We start from the raw sequence: 16,271 nt of genomic DNA, 5'->3' as shown, positions 1-16,271 counted from the left end.
TTTTTTACAAGTCTTTTTATTTCATTATAGTGTACAGTAATCGATGCCATTTCATTTATATTTTAATTTCACAGTACCACGGGAGTGTAGTGAGTGTACTGTGGTACTGTGAAATTAAAATATAAATGAAATGGCATCGATTACTGTACACTATAATGAAATAAAAAGACTTGTAAAAAAAAGAATAAAATTTACACCTTCTTGTTGTCTTGCTTTTAGGCTCCAGCTGAGAAGAGCAGATTCTTACTCCAGCTGCTACTCATTGGACAGCGACGATTGTGAAAAAATAATTCCCAAGTAAGAAAAACCACCTTTGCAAGGCACTAACATGTGTTAGCCGGTGTGATTACTAAACAAACACTATAATACTCTGTCTCTACTGTGGCTTTAACCAGGGTGAAAAACAAAGATGAAACTGCCACAGAGGTTTCTGACACACCTGTGTTAAAGCACAACCCAAATGAGTTCAAGCATCCTGCTCTGACCGTGGAATTCACTTTCAAGGTTAGTTTGCATTTCTATTTGAACTTTAAAGAATTTAAATAAAAAAACATTGAGTTGAAAACCACATCATTGAATTCATCCCTTCATTTGGAATCAGGCTATTTGTGAAATCCTTGGGGAGCTGTCCGAAGACCACCTCTTGTTTTTCAAAGTAATGCTTTGGAAGCGTTACCCACAGTCATTCAACACTCCTCCCCAAAGCCTGGACTTGGTGGACCTTGTGGATCGGTTGCTGGAGTGTTACAACCTGGAGGTATCACTGCAGATCACCAAGACGCTTCTTGAGAGTATTAAGGAAAGAAGGCTGGTGAAATTACTCCAGTCTTTGTGCCTCAGAAGTAAGTAGGCCTATGTGTCTTAATCTCTGTTTACAGTCAATTTAACAACAGAATCAACAGCAAAATATGGAGACAAGGCAAAATAAGTAATAGTCAAATTAAATTAAAAGGGACATATCGTTCTCTTTTTTAGGTTAATACTCTTTCTGAAAACACTCTTATCTTTAAGCCCCCCTTCAGAAAAAGAACGCTCTGATTTGCTCGTGCTAAAAATATGGTTTTTACGGCTTTAGCCGTTGTGGGTACAATCTAATAAACCTGCATTTGACATAAGGATAGTAACCAAATCTGATCGCTGGTTGAATCTTATATTTTCTGACAAACATACAGAATACTGACAGGATTGTCATAGTATGTGGGTTTTAAGGTACCCCATCTTCATGTGCTTATGATATGTCCCCTTTAAATTCTTCCCAGTCCATTTCTCAGTTGGAAAGAAATGTGAGAATCTTGCATATTTTCATTCACATTTATCAATTTTCAGATGAAGTACGTTACGAGTTGTGCAAGACTCTGAAGAAGACATACGGAGAAATTGATGATGATTCAGCCTTGCAGGGAGAAAGAGGGCCCCCTGACGATTTCTTCACTAAACTGGACATAACCTCAATAGCTAATAATGGCCCAAATATTGAACATGAGGTCAGGACCATAGACAGGCTGGACACCAACAGCAGTAAACCAGTGGAACAGATTTCTACTAAGGATCTCATAAGCGCTGAAAGGCTGGAGAAGACCAACGTAAAGCTGGCGCTGATCACAGGAGTTGCAGGGTCAGGGAAGTCTATGGCGATCAAGAAGTTAATCCTCGATTGGATTGCAGGGCGGTCCCACAAACATGTGACCTTTATGTTTCCTTTGCCGTTCAGAGAACTCAACAAGTTCAAGGGTTCTGAGGTCTCGCTGTTGCAAATAATACAAACACTCTACCCGGAAACCAAAAAACTGAGGGATTATGATTATACCTGCGATGAGTGTAGAGTTATGCTTATCTTTGACGGTCTTGAGGAGTACAACGAGCCGTTTGACTTTCAAGACACTTCGCTTCTCACTGACCACACGGAGATCTCCACCCTGAACACGATCGTGGTCAACATGCTCAGAGCGAGGCTGCTGCACCGCGGCATATACCTGGTCTTTTCCCGGCCCAGATTAAGGGGCTGCATTCCTTACGATACGTCTTACGATGAGATTGAACTGCGTGGTTTCAGCGACCCTGAAAAGGACGAGTACTTCAAAAAAAGATTTCCGAACCCAGATCAAGCAGCTCGAGTTATTGAGTATACCCACTCCTCCAAAACCCTCCGCATCATGTGCCACCTGCCTTTGTTTTGCTCCCTGGTGGCTGATGAGTACCAGCGCATATTTAAGGAACAGGGATTACAGGCCCAGCTGCCCAGAAGCATCACCTACATGTACACAAAGCTGCTGTTGGCACTCATAGGTCAGCGCCGCACATTAGGAGCTTCACCTTGGGGCCCAGATAACGGGGGAGACTTCCTCATGGTACTTGGAAAGTTGGCCTTCAACATGCTGGAAAAAGGCACGCTCAAGCTCAACAGGTACGAATGGGAAGATCATGAACTGGACAATGAGGAAGCAGTGGATAACAGCGGCCTGTGCATGGTGTTTGTGACACAGCCTCATCTCTTTTGTCATGAGAAAGTCCTCAGCTTTATCCACCCCACCATGCAGGAGTACCTGGCTGCCCTTTATGTGTTTCTCTCCTTCAGAAACCAGGGGAAGAACTTGTTTGAGCCGCCGCTGAAAGAAAAGTTCAAGGGGTATTTCAAGGGGCAGAAGCCAATGGAGCTGTACAAGAGCGCTGTGGACAAAAGCCTGCAGTACGACGACGGCAAACTGGACATTTTCCTGCGATTCCTGCTCGGAACAACTCTTAAAGCCAACCTGGACCTTCTCCAACCATTCTGCACACCTTCTCCAAAGTGGCAGACAGTCGCTGAGGACACTGCTGCCTTGATCAAGAAGAGGATCAAAGATAATCAGCACCCGAACAGGATAGGCAACTTGAAGTGCTGCCTGGAGGAGCTGGGTGTCTGAGCCTCAGAGGCAGCATCAAGATGGAAGACAGTTCAAAGACATGTGCGGCAGTAGTTGGTGAACTTCTCTTTCAGGAGCTGTCAGTACCGGTCGCAGAAGGACTGGTTTCTTTCGAAAAATGCCTTGATTTCATCCTGTGACAGACAATTCTCTATATCTGAAGCCACTTCTGGATAACATTAATGAAAGTGAAAGATGATAAGGGTCCTTATGTTTTACATTTCTTCTTGTTTTCTAGTTTTTCATTGACATTACAACTTCTTGCTTGTGTTCCTGCCTTGGTCTTGATGTGTCTTTTTTAACTGTATTATTAACACTATATCATGGAATCCGTGACTATATTCACCTAAGCAATAATTGACTGATTTTAAAAAGGAGTTATTTTGCAGTGCAGCTTGGCGGATTAATTTATGTTGCTTATTGGCTGCTTAAATTTGTGTTTTGTCTGAAATGCAGTAATCACATTGAAGAGCTGAAGTAAAAAGCATCTGTGCTATAAATGCATTCCTCTTATCACTACCACATATGAAGGGTTGTTCTAACAGTGATACCCATTGCTAAGAAAGTTATCTGTTTGAAATAATTGCTCAAATTAACAATACATTTCTAAGGAAACCACCATAAATCACGGTCAGCTTGAGTTTGTGAGTGAATTTATTTATTTTCAACTTTATGGAAAGTATTTTGATATGGTTTCAAAGTATGCACATTTAAACTGGCTTATTGCAAACAAACAAAAACAAATACTGAAATGTTACACAAACATGGATAAGAAATATAGAAGTGTTTAAATATTTAAAATAATCTGGAGTCAGTAGATTGTATCTTTGTGAGGTAACGTTGTGTAAATGACACTTATTTAGGGTGAAGTCAGTTCCACATACAATGTTTCAATATGAGGATGATCCTCAAAAAGCTGCGAGAAGAATGGAAGTATATTCTAGTTTCACTCTGACATTTTAACACTATTCAAAACCATCAAAGTAAGTTACTGTGGAACTGAATGCACCCTAAACATTGTACATTTCTTCATCCAAGCTTTATTTGGCATTTTTCCTACCCAACAGTATAAAACAGAATAGTTAAATGACAGACAAGTGGAAGCTGAAATATGAAATTGTTCTCAAGTAAAACATGGCTCACAGAAAACCACTTTAAACTGTAGTGACATTCAGTGTTTTCTCTTCCTCCCTACGTTACAATTTTTACTAACTTTTAAAACGATACGCTTTCGGGACGTTCCGGCGTCGTTCGTCACGACACAGGTGAAGGTGGATTTGAGGTCTTCTGACGTGACGTTCCTCAACAGTAAACTCCTCTGGAGGATCGTACCATCCTCTAAAGACGATCTAAAACAAACACCGTCATTAGAGCTCAGCATGAGGTTGGATTCAGGATATTAAATCAATAATTAAAGACACAAGTCCCCTTCAATGTTGTACCCTGTGATGTGGTCATTTCCACCAAAGCTTATAATACTCACTCCTCTGATTCTACTATTCTGCCACTGCTGAGCAGGTCTTCAGGGAACGAGCCATTGACGAGCCAGTAGATGAGTGTCACATCTGTACAATTGGCAAACGCTTCACAGTGAAGAAACAGCTTCTCACCTGTAAGTCAGAATACATCCAGTCATACACAACAAGAGTAAAGCTTGAATAATAATAAGGGATCCCTTTAAGTCAAAGTCAACTTTAATGTCAATCTTTCAGTTTGTGTGTACAGATAGAGATCGAAATGACGTTTCCAACAATCCCGAATACAAAAATGCAATACACAGATATGTATAGAATATGTATATCCTATATACACATTTACACATAAAGATAAAAAACACAACAATCAATATATACAAAATAACAGTCACTTCAATATCAATATCTTTGAAAGCAATCATCATAGAAAATACCCAACATTTGCAGGTCTTTTGTGTTAACATACCAGGATGAGCTTTTATTTTGACATGACGTGGCCCAATGATCTTTGGAGGTTCATCCTGAGAAACTGAAGATCACATTTATGTCAGCACAAAAACATAACCACATATTAATAAGACTTAATATCAACAATAAAATATACTGTACCTGGAAATCCATCTACAAGCAGCAGACACAGTGAACCCAGAGCTGTTGAAGACACAACATATTCAACCAATGCCATTATACACTGAGAAAGGACTGATGTTGGTAACTAAGTAATCATACCTTTGACGGCGGATGACAGCTTCATATCGACTCCTTCAGTTAGGTCGTTTGTGTATTGACTGCGGTTTGGGAGTACTATATATATGCCCAACAGCATAATTCACTTCCCTAATCCTAGTAAAACCCAATGCGTGTACATGTGGTAGCCTACATGGGGATTTCCTCAGAAACAGCCCACGCTTTACAGCCTGTTTGTTGACACACACTGGTTACATAAATCAACTTCACTAATTCACAATTCTCAGTCTTGTGATATTAATTGTCCAAATAATAAATCCAGGGGGAAATTACTCAGCTTTAAAACAAACCTGAAGGATGCATTGATAACGACTTCTACACCAGTACACACACTGAAGACAGTAATATCACTAAATCAAAGGCCTGTTATATTTGTTTGCATTCATTCCCTTTCTGTGAATACAAAAAAAGAAAGAGGCAATGTCTTGAGTACATTTATTGACCCGTATCATAGCTTTGGTTTGTGCTTCGTACAGTAGGTGGCTGCATTTTCAGAGCAGATAAAAAAATCACTGAAATAAAGAAAATCGATATTTTCCCTCTTACCTAGTGGTGTTGAGCAATGCAGTTGGTTTTTAATTTAGCTTTGTGATATCAGTCAACCACGTAAAAAATACTATTTCTTTGCTAGAAAGTAGTTCCAACGAAAACAGCTGTAACAAATCAGTATGGTTGGATAACTCTACAAGTGATATCTTTTTTATTTTTAGTAAGTTTGGGGACCCTTTAAGTAAAAAAAGGTAACTTTGTCAATGAAAAAAGTGACTTCCTCAAATTTAAATGAAAACCCAGTGAAGAAATACTGTACAAAGGCCGGAGGTCAAAGAAAATATGACTGTTTTTTCCCGTTGGTATGGATGAGTGTCCATAAAGACAGTGAGGTCATTTTGAAATCCTGTAACATCCAGTTTCATCTCATCTCCTGTGAGGAATCCTCCGGTTCAGATTTTTTTCCCCACAATGACTGTGTTTTCTGTCATATGATGCATGAGACCGTACGTATGAAACGTACTAATGTCACAGAAGTTCAAAATAATGACTCAGAGTTAAAAGGCTAAACAAATGATTACATAAATGTGTGTATGTGCACTTTGGAGACAGAGGGAGGAATTATATATTACTTGTGTTTCCATTTAATCTTTATTACTCATGTGTGATAGCCATCAGACATGAGGACAAAGTCAAACTCCAGTAGGATCTTTTTTACTAAGAATAAACAAACACTTAAGACATAAATTAGTAAAAAGCACCCCCTAATGATTTTTAGAACCGCTTTACTAGGCCATACTGAAAGATGCACCGAACAATTATCAAGTGTAACGCTGTGTGAAACAAATCCTGGGAAACCGACTGACATCCACATTGAGATTTACCAATAAAATTCAAATAAACTGTAAATACAGACAATATGTGCCTATAAATATATACACAAAAAGTATAGACACTTTTATTGGTGTTTTAGTTCAATGTTAGGCCCTCAGTCTTTTGAGCCAGTGCATATCATCTCCGTGTGGCGAGTTTTGTCCCTTTCTGCATCGCAGGTCACTCCAGACCCAGGACGTAGTTGATGCCTTGCACAAATCCAATGATAACAGGCTGCCACGCCACCAAGTACCGAAGCCAGTCCAAAAGTTGTCCATACATGACATGTGGCCTCTCCCAGCTAAAAGGAAAATGGGTTAAGGAAAAAACTTGAACAGCAATCCACAATGGCTAATGAATGGATGCCAATTAAAGCGGTTAAAACACAGATTAAGAGCCAGTAGAAACCACTTTCAGTTTCTGTGAAAGAGATACAGTCGTCTTTAGTGTCAACTGTGAACAAAAAAAAAGGAACAGGAACTTAATATATATAACCTATAAATGTTTCACATCTCATTTCACCACGCCTTTTAATGAGCTGTCTGAAAAATGCAACAAAACTTTGCCGTCAAAAGTTCCCCCGCAGTTACAAGAAACACGTCTTGGAATGTCTGCTTCGAAAACACCCAATTTAGATTTCAGGCCCTACTTTCACTTGTTTTATCTTTTATACAGTCTGAACGTGGATATTACTGTGCTGTTAATGATATCTATAATTAACTTGTCGTAACGATATATACACAAAATACAATTTTTAATAATGCAGCACAGAAGAACAACAGGGAAAGCCAACATGTATAAAGAACTTAAAAGAAGGATACGGGTTGCTGAACATCCTCTTCAGATCCACCTTCTCTTTGCAGTACGGACACATCTGCTTCTTTCCGACGATACACCATCCTCTTATGCAGAACTCATGGAATCTGGATGTGGAGTTAAGGCTCGGCACTGAAATATGTGAGGGTCGGTTCAAACACTGGCTCAAAATGTCATTACTAACAAAATAACCTTATTGTTGAAATATGAAATGTATTATATTTGTAGCCACTGTGAATTCACCTGTTGGGTCAATATTGTTGAAAAACCAAAACAGTTCTAGAAAACAGACATGTTACTTTACCTTAAAAACTGTTTAAAGTAAAATACAGTATAGTTACCCACTAAAGGTTAATACATTTAACTGGCAGGCAAGGCACTAATGTTACAGTGGTAAAATACAAGTCGCAACTATAAAGTTATTTTCTTTCTTTTGGTAAAACAATCTTTGATATTGTATTCCATATTTCTATTTGTTGGATACTTTCTGAACCTAGGCACAAAATGATTTCACTAAATGTGTATGACAAAAATAGAGATATCCATATAATTGCTAGAAACCAACAATTGTGGATTTTTCGTGTGGATCTCCAAGTCTACTTTTGAGAGAATACATTTATTTCAATGTTTGCATTAACAGTATTAAAATGTCGATGCCGAATGAATCGCGTTCTATCCTCTTTTGCAGCTGAACAATTTGCTGTCACCATTGGCAGTAACCGTGTAAGATAACCACACATTTTCCACAGTAAACTCAAAGGGATAAAAGTTAAAATGACTATAAAAATAAATAAAACCACCGTCACAAAATATATCAAACATGAAATATATAAATAAACGTTCTATTATACAAGTGGCAGTGTACGATATTGTACGTTTTAAAGTAGTGTTGTTTACAGTGGAAGCTGCACGAGATAACAATGGGGGAAGTAATATGCATTCAGATGAACAGACTCATAACATCCACAGTAAGACATAAAGGTCAGGTTAACTAATTCCCTTTTGCCTAGACAATCGCGTACACAATAAAGTTGTCACAAAGTGTACCATGACTAAAGCTTTTTATAGACGTGGAATACCCCATCGTGCAGATCAACATCTCTTTCGCTGATAAAACATATAGCTGCATGACAATATGTCCGATTCTCACGAGGAAGGATACACATGGTTGCAGGATAATCTGTACGTGTTCTCGATAATCCCCTCCTCGCTGACATCTACGAGGATGGGCTGCCCACACACTGCACAGATATTGTCAGAGAGGTGCTTGGTTGGCATGCCAGATGCACTGTAGTACTGGAAAACAAAGAGAGAAAGAGGTGATACTTTAGCTCAGTGGTTCCCAAGTGTCTCGTATACCCTTGAGCTGGTCTCTATTCTATAAGAACCCCCTCACTCTGATGATACACCTGCATTTTTCCTTATGTAAACCCTTAATAAATCGTATTTAACCCAACTGCTCCTTAGATGAAATTCAATTGTATAACCCTGAATACAAATGTATTTAAACTTGCAGTTATTGTCAGTGAAAAAATTATAATATTAAGACTCACTTCTAGCAGTTTCAACATCTTTTGTTAAGACTCAAGCTTTTAAGAGACACCTGAGCTTGCTTGTCTTTCATAAGCTTCGATAGTTCTGGGGGCGGGACACAAGGACTATGAAAATAGATTTTTTAAATGTTTTATTGTGTGGAAATATATTGCAATCCCTAATCTTTCTACTCCCCTTGCAAACCCCTGAAGTACTCTAAGGGGTCCCCGTACCTCCGGTTGGGAACCACTGCTTCAGTTTACAGTTGTTAACCTCACAGCTTGGGGCCTACAGTCTGTCTACGTACCCCAACAGTGGAAGCCATGAAGTCTGCACACATCTCTGCAAAGTCCCTCCCCAGGACCCCGTAGTACAGACCGTAGAATAGAAGTGAGACACCAAAGTCCATCGCGTCCTCTGGCTTTATCCTGCAGAGAGAAGGCACTGCATCACGGCTCAGGAGGGGTTCAACGTTAGCTTTAATTCAATTCATTAAAAAAGTACAAAACATATGGGCTAGAATAATTCTAAGGATCAGCTGTACCCGGAAACATGTTTTAAATGTACAGCTTTGAATCGTAGTTTATTAAAAAAAAAGCCCAATAACTTATTTGCATACCAAGCTTGAAATATACCTTTGCTATTTTCCCTTATAAGCAATCTGAGGCTTCTGTTTGAATGGATGAGCTGCCAACACCTTTTGTAACAAAATAAGATTAATTACTATGGAGAAATGTGATGTAGGCTGTTAGTTAAAAGGTCCCATCATATGCTTTTCTGTTACCCATCCCCTTGTGTGTAATGTAGCTTTTTCTGCATGTAAACGGTCTGCAGAGTCACAAACCCTCAAAGTACACCCTGTAGCGAGTAAAACTCTAAAACAGAAAAAATACCTGTCTATGCTGCCCCAACGCCTCGTTGGAGATTTTGCTTTTTCCATTTTTTTCTTCTGGGGCCTATTGACGTCACTAATTCTGGACCAATTGGCACACAGCTATAGAACAATAGGCACACTCTCTGCCAGGGTTGACTCCCGAGGAGCTCAGGAGTCCGCCCCGCGAGGCTCCCGGAGCGGACAGTGTGAGGCGGATTTCCCACTGTGTTTCCCTGGATGCTGGAGATAGACTAAGTGCCATGCCAGCGCGAGACCGCGGAGCTCAGGCTGAGCTCCGCCATGTCCCGCTAACCCTGTCTCGCTGACCCCACGCAGCAGCCAGGAAACGACACCAGTAATCCACCTCACACTGTCCGCTCTTCACAGCAGCGAGCCTCGCAACGTCCACGCAGTATTCTTATCTCTTTGTCATTTTCTGGTTGCTAACAAACCCCATTGTAACACATAAACACTGATGTCCAGCTGTAACAGTGGTGGACTCATCAGAACAGAGTGGGCGAGCCGACCAATCAGAGCAAAGTGGGCTCATAGGGAGGGGGGGGCAGGAGCTCCAACAAGCTGTTTAGGACAGAGAGTGAATCCACATACTATACAGAGATGCTGTATGAGAAACCAATGTGAGTTTGGAAAATTGAATAATGTAAATCTATTCTAGTATACCTCAACAATGGAATTATGATCAGTAGAAATGGCCAAAACATGGGACCTTTAAAGCATATTCAAGTATCAAGCATAATTGTTTTACATTCGATTGATTTAGCTAACTTATAACTTAACATATGAGGCAATATACCTCACCTCTAGTGAGTGACCCACCCTTTGTATGTATTTCTGTATGTGGCCCTCATTGAAAAATGCCTGGACCACCCTGCTCATGTGGGTTAACTACTATAGGACATTTTCCTGTTTTATACTCAGCTAAATTTAGCAACTTCCACTTCATGTGCGTAAGAAGCAGACAAACTATAATTTCTCTGACCTTTACAAACAGACAGAATAGATCTTTGTCATTGCCTAAAGGGAAGTATCTGAGAGAACTACGCACGTGTGTATGTAATTTTGTTACAGAGGAAATGTTTTTAATAAAAGGTGTCACATTGTGTTTTACGTGACTTCTCACACAACCACAGGTAACCTTTGTACACATAGACCTGAGGCCAGCTATGGATTATGTAAACACCATGAAGCAGGCAGTCAAAAGAGTTATTCGCTCTTGTTCCTGCCTAAATCAGTCAAATTAAATCATCCTTCAGCGTGCTGAATTCTTGTAGTGCTTCAATGCACAAAATGAAATGCAACCAACCACAGGGTCAGCTCATAAAAGACTTAGACCCCGTTTACACGAGGACGAAACGGGTTGTATCTGCATAGTTTCTCGAGTATAGCCCCTTCGTTCACACGAGGCCATAAGGGAACGGCGGAAACGGACCCCTCAAACGATAACGGGTCCCAAGGTGGATAGATCTGCAAACGGAACGCTCTGGGGGGCCAAACGGCTCCGTGTGTACGCCCTATATGATCATTTCCCGATGGATGAAGCCATAGCCCCGCCGCTCCTGCTCACTGCTGTAGCATGGTCAGTAGCTACTGTCAGTAGCTACTGACCATGCTACAGATGTTAGTGCAACATCTACAGCTCCTCTACCACAACCAACAAGTGGACATAGAGAATTACATGAACTACACGTTGCTAAATCCACCGCGGGGCATAAACAGAAGGGCAACCATGGCAACCATGCTCCGGGGTCTTCTTCGCTGCTTTTGGTGTATTTTGTGGCGGCAGCAGCGCCATTTACAGGCCCGGCATATGTACTACAGCGTTTCCAGCGGGTCGAGCGGTCTCGTGTGAATGGACACGTTAAATGAATCGAATGCGTGTGAACGGAAGACTTTTTTGAAAACGCATACGCGTTCCTGTGTAAATGGGGTATTAGAAAAAGACAAAACGGAAGAGCAATTAGTAACTCAGATGACTGGTGGATATTGTGATGATCAAAAAAGGTATTAAAAAAGACAAAACTAAATGCTACATGTAGAACAGAGAACCAGAAGAAGCTGAACTTCAAACATCCTAAAAAATGAAAAAAAGATGACAGCTCCTGTCAATAGCAGCCAACCGGTTTGAGTTATTTTTTAACTATGTAAGTAAATATCCAGTGAAATACAATATTATGATTCATTTAGCACCACTGAAAAGATATGAATACATACCTGAATATAAGGTTGATACCAAAAAGTGTAAACATGACCACAGTGTAGCCGGCTATTCCTGTGCCATAGCTGATCTTGTAGAGAAGGAGGAACCACTTATACACCAACCTGCCAAACCAAAGACAAGGAATTTTCTGTCAGAAGTCAGGGATGTCATAATAAAATAAAACTGAAGCACTAAAATGAAAAATGATATTTTATATTAGAAATATTATTAGTAATGTTGACACAAAATAAAAACAATATCTTTAAGAAACTTGAAGATTATGGTCTGGCTAAAAATCTAAATCAAAATGAGAGTAAATGATCTCCAGTTTAGTTTTTTTGAGCTATATCACTATCATTAAAAAAGGAACAGCAGGAATTCCCATTACCCCTTGTGATGTAAGCACCTTGACCTCCCAGGAGATGGCACTATGCCGCAATTTCTACACAGTTTTCCTACACATTAAGCCAACCATGTCATTGTTTTTATATGTAACTAAATACTTCTGAGATGTTATAGCTGCCCCTTACAAAAAAAAAACTTAAAGTAAATAAAAGAAAACCAGAACAAGCAATCAAATTGTGAAAAAAAGCTAAACCATTAAAACCTTGGTCAGTATCACAAACAGTTAATTCCTCATAACAGCAAGGCCTTTTAATTGAAAGGGTTTGATTGTGTGTGTATGAGGGTTATTATACCTGGGTGTGGTGCAGGCCAGGGGCTTGCGAGTGGCACGGAAGGAGATGTACGCTGTGATGACGGAGAAGATGAACCACGTGCTCAGGAACCTCCACCAGTGAAGTTTGGTGGTGAAGTAGAGAGGAACTACCCACATCTGGAACAGAGTCACCAGCTACAAGGGAGCAGAGGGCAGACGTTATAGGAGGCATGAACGCCAGGGAGAAACAGTAACCAGCATGAGACACTGTGTAAGGAAGGGAAATACCATCCATCAATACTTGTTCATTGAGAGAACAAGTATTGATGGATGGATACTGTATGATGCACCATGTGTTGCCATACGCCATGTGCTAGTACTTATTATCTTATTTCCCCCTTCCCCATCAATACACACACACACAGACACACACACACACAGCACACACACACACACACACACACAGACACACACACACACACAACACACACACACACACACACACACACACACACACACACACACACACACACACTCTGTGTGTCTTACATTGTATGACTTTGAATGTCTCTGTTTCCACTGCACGAGGACTAGCTGTGCGACGACGAGGGTGACGATGAGGATAAGCACCATCTCGGCGTGCATGGCCGCATGACCTTCGTGTTTGGCGTGCATTCTTGCATGCTCAACCCTGTGGAAAGATAATACAACATACTCAACTGATGTTACGTAGCTGGGAGCCACAGTGTTTGTTGTCGTCATAACAAACTCAGGATAGGTGTGCCCTTAAAGGTGTGTATCACAGCCCTGCACAATAGCATCGCCTTATGGCAGTCACTGTAAACAAACTGCAGCATTTCTGATACGTTTTTAATGTGTCAGTAGTGGGTGTTAAGAACTCTTATCTTAATATTTTTCATTTTAAATTATAATGTCTGAAGTTGTTTTCTATACCAAAAACATTGTGTATTATTCATAAAAATGCTTGCAAGAGTAACTCTGCATTTAGAATTTGTGTTTAACCGATAAGTGGTCCTTCTATCCAAGTGCAGTTCATATTATACGTTGCAAACATAAATGCATTACAATTAAAAGTGTGTCCAAAACACTAACCTCCACTTCTCTTCTGGTGAAAGCTTGGACAAATCCAACTAAAGAAAGGAAAAAGACAAATTATGACCAATAATGTTGACATTGTATCGATTAAGGTAAACAAACTGATGACAAAAATCACAGAAAATGATACACCTCAAATCACAAGGAGAAAAGAAAACTGTAGTTTGCTTTAGTGCACTGCATGAATCACATTTCAACACAGAAACTGTAATTATAGTAGCACCAAATCACTGTTTTGTACATCAACTCTCACCCAGTTGACTTCAAACTTCCAAATCTTACATGCATATCAATTACAGAGCAGATAAAGCAACCAATTGTGCAGCAACGCGTGTCAAAGCCCAATAACTATATTTAACAAGGGTGAGGTTATTAAAGTGCAAGTCCAAGTTTGTTTAGTGATTACAGTCGCCTCCCAAGTTGTTGGGCTTGTTAAGCTACTTAACCATGACTGAAATTAACAGCCAGCAGCTGATGAAGTGTTCTCTTGTTTTTAGAGCTTAATATCCGCCAAAAAATGAAAGAAGGCTGACAGTGTCTATACCTATAAGTATCCAACTCTGGGTACAAACATATTTCTTACTGAATTCACACAGCCTGATAGGTGAGTTTTTCAGTCTGGGTCCTCATTTGCCCCTTTTTACATTTTGACAAGATAGGATTCAATCCATAATGCCAGTATGTTTGTGAATTGCAAAAGGATCTTAGCCCTTTTATTAAACATAAGAACACTGTATGTATTGTACATATGTAGTGTAACATGCACACTACTTTAATTGCTTAATGTTTATATACATATTGAATTGTTTTATTTTAATTGAGTGACTGTTACAAAATCCAATTTCCCCCCGGGATAAAAACAATATATTTTATTCGTCATATGTTTTGCTCAGCAGATGAATACATTTGAGTCTTTTTTCTTACCACTTGATATAATAATAAGCAGAGAAAAATAGCCATCAGGGCACATCAAGTCTAAATGTTACAGATTTCCATTCAGAAACCTTAATCATCAGTGAACCAAACACAAGGATCTTCAGTGTATTTTGCCAGCCTATTGTGATGGCAGCCGTGATGGTGTTCTGCGTCTGCATGAGTAATGACACCTGTAAAAGCACACCTGTTTCAGTGCACTCTGGGGTCTCCCTTCACATTATGAGCCCCTGCTGTGGTCAGCTTGACATCCAGGTTTGGTTTGACCAGATGATTGAAATCCCACAGGAAGTGGATTGGATGCTTCCCTGTGGCTTGACACTGATACACATATTGCACCTTAGCACAGAAAAGGCCATATACTTGACCTTTGACCTAATGAGCCACATCATCTTTATGAGTTCTCTGAACGTATGGGTGTGGAAATGTGTTATGCGTTATAAATACCGATATAATTATTCTTAAACAGCGTGTTAGCTTCTTTTACCAGATGAAAGCAACTACATGATATAAACGTTAGCCGGCTAGATAGCTTAGCATAGCTTAATGCTGTTAGGGAGATGGCACTGCCTTTATAACGATTTGCTATTAGTGACATGCAATGGAAATGTATTTGTATGTAAACCCCATAACGATACCTATGCTTGGTAACAGATGTCTAAACAGTAGCAAGCTGCTTATGTTAAGCTAAACCCGTGAGTAACATGAGTAGCTAGCTAACACTGCGTTACGAGTTAGCAGCTAGAACCCCAGAATACATTCACCTCCATCTGTTTATCTGTCATAAAATGTCGCTGGGGTCAATAACTCTCACCTGGTGCGGCTCATCGTGATGCGGGAGTCCATGGTCATGCTCTACACCATCAACCTCCACCTCAAACACCCCGGCCATCTTCGGAGTGCTGCTTTACCGTTCCGGGCCATTAGCATTAGCAACAATCCTGAGTGGCACTTCCGGTCATGTTTGGTTAAGTTTCTTTCAAAATAAAAGTCGGAGATAATGTAGGTCAAATGTTTGTTTTGTTTTTTAATGTAGGTCAAATATATGAAAATGTGATCAAATAGTAAAGCCCTGACTTTCTGTATTTGTTTGTAAAGTCTGAGGTCAAGCCATAGCTTGATATGAATGAAAGGGGTAGATGCTTATATCAATATATTTAAGACCAATATACTATTCATGATCATATTTACTGTGTTATATCAATGTCGTTGTATTTATACGATTTTTATAATGGAGCAAGAAGTGCTACTCAAAGCAATGATAATTGCAATGAATGCCACTCATTTGTAAAGCTTTAATAACTCCATGGAATAACACACGATGTAAAACATTGCCTACACGAGTCAATAAAGTGAAAATGTTCCATTAAAAAAGTAGACTCTTGCAAGTGGACTAATATTGTAGGTATTAATAGCATATAAAACATGCACCAGCGGAGTTACCGTGAAAGGAAGGCATTGCACAACAAACAGAGAGCCAGTCACGCCTTCAATAAAACCTTGTTGGATATTTGTACATTGCAACAAAGAGCCCACATGAAGCAACCCTGCTGCTGAAATCAGACAGGATAATTACATGTTGTGTTAAACCCGTTGTTTGGAAAATATCGCGCCGGATTTGGCCCGGAAACGGAGA

The 16,271-nt window shown here is 39.9% G+C and overlaps 3 protein-coding genes across 3 annotated transcripts in view; 1 reads left to right on the top strand and 2 right to left on the bottom strand.

The window, feature by feature from the left end:
- nlrc3l1 (NLR family, CARD domain containing 3-like 1) overlaps window positions 1-3,543 on the top strand; it is a 6,653-nt gene extending 3,110 nt beyond the window's left edge. Inside the window, exons 4-7 of the mRNA XM_010781884.1 lie at window positions 220-297; window positions 396-504; window positions 602-842; window positions 1,327-3,543. Coding sequence (XP_010780186.1) covers window positions 220-297; window positions 396-504; window positions 602-842; window positions 1,327-2,903 — 2,005 coding nt within the window. The 3' untranslated portion in view covers window positions 2,904-3,543. The remainder of the gene's footprint in view (window positions 1-219; window positions 298-395; window positions 505-601; window positions 843-1,326) is intronic.
- On the bottom strand, window positions 3,540-5,235 carry LOC104954710 (interleukin-1 receptor type 2-like). Its single transcript, XM_010781893.1, has 5 exons — window positions 5,108-5,235; window positions 4,988-5,029; window positions 4,845-4,907; window positions 4,387-4,513; window positions 3,540-4,252 (listed from the first exon to the last, which is right to left on the bottom strand). Exons 1-5 carry the CDS (start codon window positions 5,202-5,204, stop codon window positions 4,075-4,077), a joined length of 507 nt encoding a protein of 168 aa, XP_010780195.1. The 5' UTR covers window positions 5,205-5,235; the 3' UTR covers window positions 3,540-4,074.
- A 1,009-nt stretch (window positions 5,236-6,244) lies between these two features.
- On the bottom strand, window positions 6,245-16,184 carry rnf121 (ring finger protein 121). Its single transcript, XM_010781873.1, has 10 exons — window positions 16,079-16,184; window positions 15,450-15,611; window positions 13,700-13,737; window positions 13,136-13,277; window positions 12,627-12,781; window positions 11,943-12,050; window positions 9,144-9,264; window positions 8,466-8,599; window positions 7,309-7,410; window positions 6,245-6,788 (listed from the first exon to the last, which is right to left on the bottom strand). Exons 2-10 carry the CDS (start codon window positions 15,525-15,527, stop codon window positions 6,668-6,670), a joined length of 999 nt encoding a protein of 332 aa, XP_010780175.1. The 5' UTR covers window positions 15,528-15,611; window positions 16,079-16,184; the 3' UTR covers window positions 6,245-6,667.
- Between the last annotated feature and the right edge of the window lie 87 nt (window positions 16,185-16,271).

The sequence above is a fragment of the Notothenia coriiceps genome, unplaced genomic scaffold (genome assembly GCF_000735185.1).
Source record: "Notothenia coriiceps isolate Sejong01 unplaced genomic scaffold, NC01 NC01_scaffold00000493, whole genome shotgun sequence".
NCBI lineage: Eukaryota > Metazoa > Chordata > Actinopteri > Perciformes > Nototheniidae > Notothenia > Notothenia coriiceps.
This window is presented reverse-complemented; position numbering and strand designations above follow the sequence as displayed.

What these genes read in the sequence shown, in the direction of transcription:
- LOC104954710 (XM_010781893.1), bottom strand. Translation starts at nt 5,204, where the DNA reads ATGCTGTTGGGCATATATATAGTACTCCCAAACCGCAGTCAATACACA. An exon ending in GCTGTCATCCGCCGTCAAAG is followed by an intron (nt 5,030 to 5,107) that starts GTATGATTACTT and finishes TGTCTTCAACAG; the next exon opens with CTCTGGGTTCACTGTGTCTG. An exon ending in GCTTGTAGATGGATTTCCAG is followed by an intron (nt 4,908 to 4,987) that starts GTACAGTATATT and finishes TGTGATCTTCAG; the next exon opens with TTTCTCAGGATGAACCTCCA.
- rnf121 (XM_010781873.1), bottom strand. Translation starts at nt 15,527, where the DNA reads ATGGCCGGGGTGTTTGAGGTGGAGGTTGATGGTGTAGAGCATGACCAT. An exon ending in ATCACGATGAGCCGCACCAG is followed by an intron (nt 13,738 to 15,449) that starts GTGAGAGTTATT and finishes TCCTTTCTTTAG; the next exon opens with TTGGATTTGTCCAAGCTTTC. An exon ending in GGTATCAACCTTATATTCAG is followed by an intron (nt 9,265 to 11,942) that starts GTATGTATTCAT and finishes TTCTCTCTGCAG; the next exon opens with GATAAAGCCAGAGGACGCGA.